The sequence below is a fragment of the Ctenopharyngodon idella genome, chromosome 24 (assembly GCF_019924925.1).
Source record: "Ctenopharyngodon idella isolate HZGC_01 chromosome 24, HZGC01, whole genome shotgun sequence".
Lineage (NCBI taxonomy): Eukaryota > Metazoa > Chordata > Actinopteri > Cypriniformes > Xenocyprididae > Ctenopharyngodon > Ctenopharyngodon idella.
The window spans coordinates 21,360,107-21,374,243 of NC_067243.1; the positions used below are offsets into that span (position 1 = coordinate 21,360,107).

The following is a 14,137-nucleotide window of genomic DNA, read 5'->3' on the forward strand; positions in this document are numbered from 1 at the left end:
ATTTGCATAAGCAGGTCAGGTTGCAGTTGCAGGGGAGTGGGCAGGGTTGGGATAGCGCAAGTGAGCTGAACTTCTGCGCTGGTGTAGTGTACTATCCTCAATTTAATACTTTATTTGAGAAATTATTTTCTTTGATGAAAATAGCTCTTGCTGCGTGTGTTCTGATAGGACACCACTGAGGAATGTTGGATTTGCTCTTCTTCGTGTAATTAATGGGTTTATTGGGAAGTTGAGGTGAGTAAGTGTGGCTTTTACCTCTAATTGTCTGTCAAAATAATATTTATCTGTTTATTTGAACAGATAACCTTGCGTAATTTTATCCTTTAATATTTCTGCTTTATTGTTGTTGTAACGAGACATATATAGCGATACATTGACACATTATGTTATCATTAATATTTTACCATCAGTGGTTAATTAAAAATTGAGAACTATATTCACAAAAAATGATTGAAAAATGCTTTATTTATATTTACAAACATATTCAGGCGTTTCATCCATAGGCCACATGGTCGAAGAATATATTATATTAATTTATAACTCATATAATTATCATATATTAATTAATATAATTATAAGAAATGAATTTATATATGTACATCATCATGTATGACTGTTTAGCTATAGCCTGTAACATGTACTATATGTATTCAGATATTTACAGTGATTCTCCGGATTTCCATGGTCTCCTGTGGCATCAGAACTTGTGATTTCTGAAAGCAGGTAAGCCACTGACTAACGCACATTGCGCCTATTCTCTACTCCACTGTGCGTGTGACAGCGGCTAACCAGCTTTTGGATGTGTGCCTGACTTCAGCAGCCGTGGGAATGTCCCACTGGAGACTACTTAACGGATCCAGGCGGATACAGTCACCGGAGGGACACTTTTGGGTCCACGGTCCCTCTACAAGTCTTTGTTGCTGTAGCTCAGCTGGTAATACTTGAAACACGAAGGTTGTGTGTTCGATTCCCACATGTCCTGAATAAATGCGCTGGGATTAATGTACAGTAAATGTAATTTTTGTATGACATCAGCCTACGTGCAGTGTGTCACCGCCAGTGCTGGATATACATGTGCTCCTGTACAGTCTTGTACATTACCGATTAAACTTGTATCTCTAGATTAAGTTTAGTATGCAATAATAATTTTATCAATATATTTTGCATGTATCCAGCAGCTCTGAACTTTTGAACTTGTTCAGTTAGCTGTGGGAGTGTCATTATGTCAATTTAAATAACTTTGAATCGTATTTTACATGTTACTTCAGTGTGACAATCAATGTTATTTTCTATTAATTTATCATTAAAGTTTCATTTTGTTCATCATTTTCAGTTTTGGTTGCGTACAGTAAATGTGGTTTAGTAGATGCTTTCCCTTTTCAATATGTTGGTGTTTTCATGATATGAAAATATATCAAATAAAATATAGAAAATCTAAAGTAAATCTTAATGTTTTTGTATATATTATATTATATTAAAATATATTTAAATATATATCAAATAAATGAATTTTTTAGAGTATATGTTAGCAAAAAAAAATTTTGTAGTAAGATTTTGCTAAAGAAATGGGTAATGCAGTGCGACACCAAGCAAGTTGTTTACAATTAATAAAAAATTACAAATAAAAAATGTATTGTTAATTTTTATTGCTTTCATTATTATATTATCTTTTATTATGTATAAAAATATATATATAAAATAACTTCTAATGTTGAGTATACAAACATGCTTTTAGGATTGTTGTAAGATTTTCCTAAAGAAATGGTTAACATGGTCCAATGCTAAGTTAACAGTTTAAAAGTTACATTTGTAAAAATTATATATATATATATAAATAAATTTATTAGTTTAAAATAAAAAATGTATATCATGAATATTATGAATATATTCTATATATGTATATATTATATATAAAATATAAACAAATATATATATATATATATATATATATATGTGTGTGTGTGTGTGTGGGTTTATATTTTAGATATTAACTATATATAAAATATGTATATTATAATAAATAATATATACACACACACACACACACACACACACACACACATATATATATATATCATGATTTATAGTTACATTTTGGAGTTTGAGTTCCATAAAATGTAAATCTCGCCTCCTAACATTACATCAAATTTCTAATCAATTCTCAATGGCCATTTATAATGTATAGCCGTAATTGGGAAATATTCAATGTAGTAACTGAAAAATCATTACTGTATGGGCCGCGCTATATAGTGCTGTTAACGGCTCTGGCCCACTTAAGGGAATTCATCACAGATTAGAGATTTGATTTGATTGAATCACTTTTGAACCTGCCCCTTTTGTTGTGATTAAACCCCCTAGGTGGAATGAATTTAAAAATGTAATTCTCATTAATGGAAATTCATGACCATCCATCGCCACACCTTTGCTTGTGTTTATCTGTATCTATAGTTCAGCTGTACAGTGTATGTTGACAGCCATGGCAGACGGTTCCTTGATCTCATCCATATAACCCACTTTCATATAGTTATTCATTATATCAAAGCACCCAACTAATAGAGAACAACTCAGACAAACACATTCTGTCTAATTCATCATTTTGTTTTGTTTTTAACTGAATCATAGTGCTTAGTGATGCTTACAGGACATTTTTAGTAAAATATTGCAGCAATTATTTGGACGTCTTTGTGGAAGTGGAAGATCTGTGATGTTGTAAGGTAAGATGTGCAGAGATTTTTTTTTTCTGTAATGATTGGAAACTCTGACTTCCTTTATATATATATATATATATATATATATATAAACATGTCTTTATGGATTTTATACACAATTTGACAGTTCTGAGTTTAGTTTAGTGTCTCCTAAACTTAATTCCTTTCACTGTTGTTAGTTTCCCTCAAACATCCTTAATTAAAAATCTCATGTAACTACATGAACTTAATTTAACTGAGTTGTTTCTACTAAAAATGAGTATTGTCAGCTTTACTTAATAAGTGTTTGTTCAGTCAACCTAACATTGTTGAGTGAAACGCACAAATTAATGTTGACAACTAACTGGGCAGTGGATATGTAGTTCCCAGCATGCTTTGCAAGAGACTGCATTATGAGAGTGAATTTACAGATTAAAGTGTTATTTTATGTGTTTTTCAGTAAAGGGAAAGATGTTGTTTTATGTTAGTGTTTAATGTTCAGTTATGTTGGACATGTAAGTTTCTGTAATGTTTTTGAATTTTGTGTTTACCACTTTGCAGAGAGCAAATAATTTACCTTGTTAAATTAACTAAGTCAATAAATTTGTTCACCTTATGCAATAAACATTACTAATTAAACTGCACATATAAATATGATGTAGCAGTGACAAATTCAAATGATTTGTATGTACTCAAATAAAATTTTTTTGTCAGCTTTACTTGAATTTCTTTTGTTCATACAACTAAATTATTATTTGTACAAATTACTCAATATAGTTGCGTGAAACCACTTGACACTGCTTTTTTTAAGTAAATCCAACAATTTTTTTTGAGTGTTGATCAAATTAGACCACATAACATTAATCAGTGATAATGTAAGAATGTAATAAATAAAAACAAAATGTATATTACAAGTATAATATAAAATGTATATTACAATTCATAATTATTAGAATTTTTAAAACAACATCAATGAAAAGATTGATTTATAATTTTTTTAAAAATGTAATAATATATTAATATGTATATTAAATGTGAAATGAATTGTAGTAAAACATACATTTAATGCATAAATATAACAATAAAATAACTATATATATATATTTGTGGAGGTCAGGCCAGCTTGAGTATAATAATATCAATAAATTCTGAAAATTAATGTTAATTGTTTTACTGAAATTACTATCTTTAATTTGTAATATTAAAAAAAATAAGTGGTCTGAAACCTTTGGACCCCACATATACTCTCAGTGTACTTTTAGAAAAATTGAGATACTGTTATAATTTGTATTCATATTTTTATAATAGTTTTTATTTGTATTAATTTTTTTAATTTAAAGTGTCTATGTAGTTTTTATTACTTTTTCAATTTTAGTTTTAGCTATTTTAGTACATAAAGTTGAATAATTAGCAGAAATAAAATGTTTTTTGGTAACACTTGACAATAATAAAAATACAACATTGTTAGTTCATGTTAGCTCAGGTCCATTAAATACTATTAACACAACTTTTGATTTTAATAATGTATTAGTAAATGTTGAAATCAACATTAACTAAGACAAATAAATGCTTTAGAAGTATTGTTCATTGCTAGTTCATGTTAACTAATATTACCAAATGGAACCTTATTGTAAAGTGTAACTGTTTTTACATTTTATTTCAGTTAAAGTCAATTTATTATGGTTTTAGTTGTAGTAAACTACAGTAACCTGGTAGTGTGTGATATGAATACTCATTTGAGCCATAACGTATATTATTAACCCATAGTTAAGTGTTTGAAAACATTCCATGTGTTTGTTTTCACTTATAACATCTAAACTTATGTGAATCAGTAATGGAAAGTGGCAAAAGATGTACAATCGCTGAACTGACAAATCATCAAGCGCAAGTCATCTAAGACACAATGCACAGTTTTTATTATACTTAAATACATAGACAAAAGTAAAAGTTCTCGAGATAAAATCTGGTAATATTTTACAGTAAATACATGTTTTGAAAGGTACCAAAAAGTAGTAAATATATAATTAATATATATATATTCATATATACAGGATATATATAACATAAACGGTTATACTGATGACAGTTAAGACAGTGGGGTTGAATACAAGCAGAAAGTCATTATAAATCCTTAGCCCTGTGCTTCAGGTTTATTACTGCCAAGATGATTCCCTGGATGTCAGGACTGCAAGACACATAGAAAAGTACACTGAGTGAGGCTGTTGGGTATAGCAACCATGACAGGTACAAAAATACTTCATCTGCGGGGGTTTCAGACACATTCCCATGCACACAGCAGCCGAGAGAGCACAGAAGGAAACTTCAAACCCAGAGAAAAGTCCAAACGTTACACTCTGTATGTACCCTGAGTTTTAGCAGTTGCTAAACCAGCAACATACTGCCTCAGTCTTATTGATGAATTTGTAATATAGCACAAGGCATTGATAATGTGTGGGAATGATGAATTCAACATCATTTGTTCTTTGGAAATGGCAAATACACACAGAGACGTTCCAGCAATTTTACTTTGCAGGTTTATCCAGAAAGTGTCCCGATAGTAGCAGATACAGACCAGAAAAATAAGTGATCACTGGCAAAACATCTACTAAAATATGATGTTCTTGTCATTTATATGTTGTATTCCACTTTTAAGAAAAGTCACAGCTTTGTAATTGTTTGAAAGTATATGAATATGGAAATGGTTTATATTTTTGAACACTTGTGCAGCCATTTGTTTACAATCAGATGCTTTCAAAATTACTCTTATGTACAGTAGTCACAATCTTTGTATTAACATTCAGAACGACTAAAATGACTACTTGGATCATTGTCCGCTCATTCAGCACATCTTTAGTTGTTTGTCAAATAGTTGATTATAGAGACAAGAGATATTAACAGGTCACAAATGAAAGCCATCACATCATTAGATGTGTTAAAGAGATAGAGAAATTTACTCATTCTTATGATGTCCAAACATATATGATTTTCTTTATTCCATGCGTGGAACACAGAAGGAGATATTTAGCTAAATGTTCATGCTGCTGCTTTTACATTCGAAACCATATAGTAACCAGGACCAAGATTCACGAAACATTCTTAAAAGGTTAGTTTACCCAAAAATGAATATTCTGTCATCAATTACTCACCCTTATGTTGTTCCAAACCCGTAAGACCTTCTTTCAACTTCGGAACACAAATGAAGAGCTTTTTGATGAAATCTGAGAGATTTCAATCGCTCCATTGACAGTCCACGCTACTACCACTTTGACCCTTCAAAAAGTTCATAAAGATATCGTAAAACGAATCAATATGAATTGAACGGTTTAGTCCAAATTCCTCGATCGCTTTATATGACGAACAGAGTGAATTTAGAATGAACCTCATTGGTTCTTGCGGAAGCTCAAACGTTTTTCGTAACATGAGAACGAACCTCATTGGTTTTTGTGGAAGCTCAAATGTTTTGCGTAACAAGAGAATGAACCTCACTGGTTCTTGAGGAAGCTCAAACGTGCTGCGTAACACAAGAATGAACCTCATTGGTTCTCGCACGAGCTTCCGTTAATCATATCTGATGTGCGCATTGATGAATGTTTATATATGAGTAAAAGCCTAAATTAAATCTGTTCATCATATAAAGCGATTGAGTCTCTTCAGGATATTTGGACTAAACCACTCAATTCATATGAATTAGTTTTACCATCTCTTTTTACAAACTTTTTGAAGAGTTAAAGTGGTAGTTGCGTAGCTGTCAACGGAGGGACCGAAATCTCTAGGATTTTATCAAAAATATCTTAATTTGTGTTCCGAAGATGAATGAAAGTCTTCTGGGTTTGGAACAACATGAGGGGGAGTAATTAATGACAGAATTTTCATTTTTGGGTGAACTAACCCTTTAAGAATAAAATTCTTCTCAACTGATATTTTCTTCTTATTTTCTAATTTGAGAATCAGGTTAAGAATTATCAGTTATTACCTGATAATCTTTCCCTCCACCATGGCTTTTAAATCTCATTTGCACTTCCTTATATTCAAACATGTCACATACACGTCGCTCCAGGTTTGAATTGGAACCCCAAACACGTCAAGGCTATACTGAGTCGAGCTCATCACAGAGTCTGGGAAAACGTTCTTGATTGGAAAAGAGCAGTGTGAACATTCTTCAAAATATATTATTTTGTGTTTCATGGAAGAAAGTTATACAGGTTTGGAACCCCAAGTAAAGTAAACGAAAACTGAATTTTCATATTTTAGGTGAACTATCCCTTTAATAACACACACACACACACACACACACACACACACACACACACACACAAAGAAAGAGCTGATAGGACTCAAGACAACACAATGTAAGGACACCAAACTGGGTCAGAAGAGCATAAAAAAGGAAAGGAGTGTAGAACTCAAAGGAACATTGCAAAAACACTTTAGTTTGCAAATTTTAAGTGAAATTACATCTTCATAAGCAAAAATATCTATAGACTTCAACAAAAGTTTTTACCAGCTTGTCAAGATGTAATTTGAAACCAGCCCACTATCCCTTAAACTAAAGTGTTGAAGAACACAGGTCATAGTAACACTTCTTTATGAAAGGCACTACATACTGACGATGTAATATGTAATATCCATATTTACAGACCCAAGTAGTTAAACAAAATCAGCATATACTGTATATTAATAGTACTAATATACAGCGGCTAAAGATATATCGGTAATTTTGTGTAAATTAGTTGACGCAATGCCTTTCAGCTAAAGTGCTACAATAATCAGGCATGTTGATCAAAAGAGGGCGGTTAAGGGGGGGCCACCATGCAGGCACTTTCACCCAGAAAGGGCTGCCACCACTGGGCATGGCAGGCTGGGGTTGCGGAGCGGGGCAGGCAGGGAAGCAGCAGCAGGCTGTCACACATACACACCCTCAGGGTTCAAGCTGGACACCAGGGGGTGCTGCAGGTTGCGTGGGTGACCAAGGAACTGCTTAGCAGTGGGACGTGGGGGTGAATCTGTGGGAAAGAAATATGGGGTAAAATATACAACAGCAATATCAGATGCTCATATAAACACACATCTGTATTCATGGAATAAAAATATACAGTGTACAACCAAAAATCACTAAAAGAAATGATGTATCCCACAATGCAACACACTTTATTTTCCATTTCCAGTGTAACAAATGAGAGATGTTTCGAATCGACTTCTTGACGTATTTTTTTGATCAGACAGTTCCACGTTACATTAAAATTAAAATATTTAAATCAAAGAAAATGATTGAATGCTATTTTTTTAATTAAATATGCATAAACAAACATTATGGGGTAATATGACAACAAAGTGAGAATTTACCATTATATACTGCATACTGATTCACATGTATAGAATGAAATACTTGTCTACTGTGCAGTACTGTATACTGCCTACTGTTTTAAAAAAATATAGCATGTGAAACAGTATGCATTATATAAGGATATATAAATATTTAAAACAGTAGCATGCAATGTCACTTTACCTCATCATGTTACATGTTTAATTTAGTGAGCAACACCCAGTTATGATGTTGGAAACAACTATTATTTTTATTTTTGTATTAAAAATCTGAAAATGTGCAGGCTATACTGTAGCACACTACTAGAAATAGAAAGAGTAGTATGGTAGTATGCTATTCCAAATTTAGCTATAGGATTGTAGGATATAGTATTCTGCTTTGTGTAATTTGTATACTGAACATTATAAATCAGTAAATCATTTGGGTATTCCAAGTATACAGAAAATGTGCATACTATGTGTGAATACACACTATAGTACTACGTATATGCAACTAGTTGGTAGTATGCTGTATGTGTAGTATGCAGTAAACAGTATGCTAGCGTTAAAGTGATAGTTCAACCTAAAATAAAAATTATCCCATGATTTACTCACCCTCAAACCATCCTAGGTGTATATGACTTTCTTCTTTCAGACGAACACAATCGGAGATATATTTAAAAATATCCTTGCTCCTCCAAGCTTTAAAGTGGTTCTGAAGGGGTGGGGGTGACAGATTTTGAAGCCCCCCGAAAATTCATCAATCCATCATAAAAGTAATCCATACAGCTCCAGAGGGTTAATAAAGGCCTTCTGAAGCAAAGCGATGTGTGTTTGTAAGAAAAATATCCACATTTAAAACTTTATAAATTCAAATAACTAGCTTCCGGCGGACGACCGTACGTAAAAGGTATCATCAGCAAATTGCTAACATCATCTAATCACATTTTCTTATGCTGTACTGTCCATAACAAACAATTACAGCAGCTAAAGAAAAACTAACATTAAGAAGTTAAGAGTCAAACTACCCAACTAAAGCAAAAACTGATCACCATAATGGTGACATCAAACCAAACTATTATTTTTAATAAACCATCAACATCTAAACCTTTGTTAATCTCAATAAGAACTTTTATACACGCATTACAAAAATAAAGTAAATCTGGTTTATAATAAGTGAAGCTGGTAATGCTGTTTTTGGAGTTTTCGGATTTCATGATGTTGGAGCTTGACGTCAAACAAAGGTTGGGTTTTCACTTTCAACCAAAATTTGACATCTGAGCAGTGTGAGTCCACATCCAGTGCCCAATGGGAAGCTTCCCGCTAAAATCTTTATAAGAATGTTAGGGGATAATGTTCTAACAATGTTATCAATAAACATTTTTAGAATGTTTTTAGAGAATGTTATCCTACCTTTTAGGAGAATGTTCTGGGAACAAAAATAAAACTTCCCACTGAAAACATTCCCAGAACATAGCATAATGTTCTCAGAACATTCTTAGAACAATACAATTTCTAGCTGGAATTAAGCTTGGAGGAGCAAGGATATTTTTAAATATATCTCCAATTGTGTTCTTCTGAAAAAAAGATAGTCATATACGCTTAGGATGGCTTGAGGGTAAGTAAATCATGGGATAATTTTCATTTTTGGGTGAACTATCCCTTTAATTTGTTTTCTCTGATGAATTACTTATGTATACCTGCAGTAGATTTAGTGTGTGTGTGTATGTGCAGGCCATACCATTGTCCTGCTGTTGTTGAGTCAGGTCCAGTTCTTTTGGGTGTTCATTAAGGTCTGTGCGGGCTTGAGTATGGGTAGGCAGAGCTCCAGCCTGCTGGATAAACTGTTGTAAATTACACTGTCTGAGCTCCTTATTCAACTCCTCAACTTCCTCCTGCTTTGCCTACACACAGAGAGAACAGACTATCACAAACAGCCTGCTGACTAAAATAAAATACAGTTTAAATTATTAAATTATTATGAATATGAATTATTAAACAATCATTTTTTAGAGTTGCTGCACTGTAGTATGTTGTTAAGATGCTTCAGATAAAGATACATTTGAGATTTTTTGTATTTATTAAATTATTATTTAATATTTTTAATATAATATTTTGTTTTGACATTTTTAACATCAATAATTTTATTAGTGCCTTTAATCAATCCCTGTATTCTTGTGAATGTTGTCTGAACACAACAATTTTGCTTCTTTTTGTTTTGCTTCTTTCTTGTAATTCCACCAGCAATCACAAGGGAGTGCCATGTTTCAACAGAAACAACAGCCAGAGCAGTAAGTTTTGTGCCCTGCGGCTCTGTTTACAGTAATCTCAGGATTTGTCCTCTATGGGTACTTTTGACACCTTTCCGGCTGTAGGTTTCACGTGTTTAGCAAGACAAGCCAAATTCAAATACAGACAAGTCAAAGGTAACCACAAAGTATGCGACTCAAGTAATCACCCGAGTTGCCATTTGAAAACTATGATAATTCACTGCGTAGTCATGGAGGAAGAGCAGCGTACTCATGGAGGAAGAGCAGCGTACTCCACATGCAAGACTTATCTAATGGGAATAGATTTTGATTATGTAAGAGATCCGGTTAGTCACGGTTGATTTTCTTGCTTTTTGGAAGAAGACATGAAGGAAGATTTTTTAATGGCACTTGTGATATGAAGTAGTTTAGATCATCTTCACAGACTTCCAAGTCTTTGATTTAAGTCACTGGAATAGTGAAATATTGAAATGCTGTTATAAAACTGAGGCTTGTGCATAATTACCTACCTACAGTGTGAAATTCATACATGCCCAGCAGGAAAGGAAACTCATTTAATAAGTGTATACCTTTATTTTGTGCTTTCAAGGCATAAAATACACAGGAAATAAAAGAAATGTATGCGTGTCCAAATAAAAACATTTGTTTTTGTGCACAGAAAAGTAGGATAAAAGACTAAATGCATATGTTCTGAGTGTGAACATCTGAATAATTTCAAAAGGTGAGTTCCTTTGTTCAGATTTTCAGTTCATTGCTTGTACGCCCTTGCCGAGGGGACCGCAATACCTGCCAGCATTTTGCAGGCAACAGCTATAAGCCTCTCTCTTGAGCCACGCCCTCTCTGCTTACCTTCAGCAGAGTCTCCGCCCTCCCCAAAGCCTTCTCAAGCTCTATAAGCTCTGCCTCCAACTCCTCCCCCTGCTTTTGTCGACTTTGAAGATCTGCCTTGACTACCCCCAAAGAGTCTTTTGAATCGGACTGATTGGGCAAGTTGTCCACCTGTAGCATTTCTCGCTGAATGTCTTTTTCAAGCTGCATGGCACGAGTGTTGAATTCATGCAACTTCTGCCCACAATCATCCAGTTTAGCATGCAGCTCTCCTAACCGCCGCTTCATCGCACGCTCCCTCTCTGTCTCGATCCTTAATTCCTCCTCCCAGAACTCCTCGTCCACCAACTCTTGCTGGTTCTTCCGCAGGGTATTTTCCAAAACTTCCATCTCTGCCTGCAGGGATGACTCCTCTGTAGACGGCTGGTCCCAAGTCTCGCATTCCCTGTCCACAGCCACCAGCTGGGACTCGAGGGCACGTAGCTGCTCTTGCTGCTGGAGAACGTGCCGGAACATCTCCTCTTTAGATGGCCCCGGAAGGTATGCCGTGTGGGGAACTGGGGATGCCCTCTGTTCAGGAGAGGGTGTTTTACGAGAGTCCTTAGTTTTTGTACGAGGAGAACTGGAAGGGCCCAAGTTGAAGGTTAAGGATTTCTTCGGTAATCCCCGTTTGGGTTCTGATGTGGCAGGCTTGGAGTGAGGGAGGGTGCGGTTGTGCAGACTTTGTTCCTCACTGCTGCTGGGACCAGTCCGCCGCAGGAAGAACTGCACCTCACTGCTATGTTGGCCCAGTTTGGCCAGGGACTCCAGTGGCCGCTCATTGGCCAGAAGTTGGCGCTCGGTGTCCCTCAATCTCTGAATGAGAACGTATCGCCCCGTCTGGCCTGTAGAGAGCACAGGGGTAGTTAGAATCCAAAAATGCATCATGCTTACTTACTTTTCTGTACCCTTATTATGTGGACAATCCCCCTTAATCTAGAGCCCTGTTCACACCTGGTATTAAGATTGGTTTTTGTCGATTCAATCACAAGTGGACGACGCTAAATACATGTGTAAACGGGGTCTAAAACATTTTGAGCTTGTCCGCTTTTGACCACTTCCAGAGGTAGTCAAAAAACGCATTAGACCGGATTGCTTTCGTAGTGTAGACACTCATGTAGTCGAATGAGTTCGAACAGCCACAAAAGACCACCTACTCTCCACCTAATGACTTTATAAATAAACATTATGGAAAGTGCGCTAGCCAGACAGGATTTAAACTGATGGCTGAAGACCCAAGTTTGATTTGAAAAATAACGAAAAAATGTACCAAGCACAATGTTCTCTCACCATTCCTGATTTCTAACACACACTCACAGTGGTTAGCTGGTCTTGCGGCTGTCAGAGCAGAAACGAAAGCTGATGCTCTCCATATGTTTTCCGTTGTTTCCAGGCACGTTCATATTTAAATTGCGCAAGCTTATTTTGCCCATTAGATTGAAAGATCTGAAAAAAACCCATACATTCACCCACCCATAGACCCTCCCCTCGAAGAAATCAGGACAGAAGTGGTTGAAAGTGGACAAAAGAGACCAGCAGTGTACACAGGAATGTGTCTACCTCATCTACTTGTGATCCGAACTACCAAAAAGTATCTTAATACAAGGTGTAAACAGGGCATAGGGGAACTGTCCTAGGGTTACTTTAAGTGTCTTGCTCAAGGGCACTGTGGCAAGGCCTCACTGACCACCATTTTGTTGGCTTCTAACCTACAATCTACTGGTTACCAGCCCAGATCTTTGAATGTCTAACCTCACCACCTGAATTACATTCTCAGAGGTACTTACCAATGGCTTGAGCAAGTGCAATGACTACATCCTGGCATGACGTCTCTTCCGACAAGCCGCAAACCACTCGTACAACTCCATCCACCCAAACTTTCAGCTCCATCAGAGACACTGAACACAGATCAGCTTACATCAGCAATGCATGACAAAGTCTGGATTCTGAAATGACAAAACAGCACCAGTGCCAAGTTATTGCAACATGTTTTCATGGTCTGAAAAATATTACATTACAAACTTCAAAAATCCTTTATCGTATTCGGTGATACCTTGCAGGTCTGATTCAACGCAGAGGTCTTGATAGTTTTTTTTTTTTGGTACAAGATGCAATACAATGGCTGAAGACATCCATGTGACATACATATGCATAGAACAATTAACAAAACACAAGAACTAGAGCCCTTAGTTAAAGTCATAAACAAACAAATAAATAAAATCTCATGAGGGAGCATGCCCTGAGACCCTGCTAAAACAGTTCACACTTCAACGCCCCCAACTAAAACTACGCCCTTGTCTGTGGAGTTTAGAATTTGAGAAGACAAAATGACTAAAGTGCCCATCTCTAGGCCAAACTTGTCAAATAAGGCCCAAAAAACATCTATAAAGAAAAATAAAGCTATTTTCTACTTTAGTTGTTTCTACCTGATTGCTCAAACTCTGCAGGATTTCCAGCCATGAGACTTGAAATCATGACTGAACATCAGGTCCAGTGGGTAAGCAAATTTCAAGAGTTATTATTAGCAGGAGGTTGATGGACTCATAGCTCTGCTCCAATTAAATGCACTGCTGGCTCTCTTCAAAGGCATTTTGGCAGATGAATGCTTAAGGGAACAGACAGGCAGAACTTAGTTGTTCAGAGACTGCATGTGCTTGCATGTGTGTCTGCCTCCACTTTGAAGCCCCACAGCAGGAACAGATGGAGCTGCTAAGGTAAGGTGTAGCATCCAAATTTTTCAGCCATGCAGTTATTGAATGAATCCCTGTTTGTGAGTTTAATAAGAGTAAGACATAATGAATGTTGGCTCTGTGCACTTTGACTGTTATGCATTACACCCTTCGTGAGGAAATTCTATGGTAAAGTCTACCGCATTAACTTATGAAAACATTTAATAGCAGTGCTAAGATACAAAGAAGACCATTTAGCATCTGCTAAGTACTCGATGATAGATGTCCAGGCCATAAAGTCAAGTTCAATAGAGAATGAAGAGAATTAAGGTGAGAGGAGAAG

The 14,137-nt window shown here is 35.4% G+C and overlaps 1 protein-coding gene and 1 long non-coding RNA gene across 7 annotated transcripts in view; one reads left to right on the top strand and one right to left on the bottom strand.

The window, feature by feature from the left end:
• The first annotated feature begins 10 nt into the window (after positions 1-10).
• LOC127507159 (uncharacterized) lies at positions 11-1,332 on the top strand. Its single transcript, XR_007928265.1, has 2 exons — positions 11-234; positions 655-1,332. It is a non-coding gene; the product is annotated as an uncharacterized LOC127507159 (long non-coding RNA).
• A 3,249-nt stretch (positions 1,333-4,581) lies between these two features.
• Positions 4,582-14,137, bottom strand: part of rassf7a (Ras association domain family member 7a) — a 51,096-nt gene continuing 41,540 nt past the window's right edge. For 3 of the 6 annotated variants that reach the window (XM_051884410.1, XM_051884412.1, XM_051884411.1), the window contains exons 2-6: positions 12,913-13,071; positions 11,108-11,970; positions 9,730-9,892; positions 7,604-7,690; positions 4,582-4,872 (exon numbers count right to left, since the gene is read on the bottom strand). In XM_051884410.1, the coding sequence (XP_051740370.1) occupies positions 4,841-4,872; positions 7,604-7,690; positions 9,730-9,892; positions 11,108-11,970; positions 12,913-13,015 (1,248 nt within the window). In that variant the 5' untranslated portion in view covers positions 13,016-13,071 and the 3' untranslated portion in view covers positions 4,582-4,840. Of the gene's footprint in view, positions 7,691-9,729; positions 9,893-11,107; positions 11,971-12,912; positions 13,072-14,137 lie in introns of all 6 variants that reach the window. The other 3 variants (XR_007928331.1, XM_051884408.1, XM_051884409.1) reach the window with 3 other exon arrangements.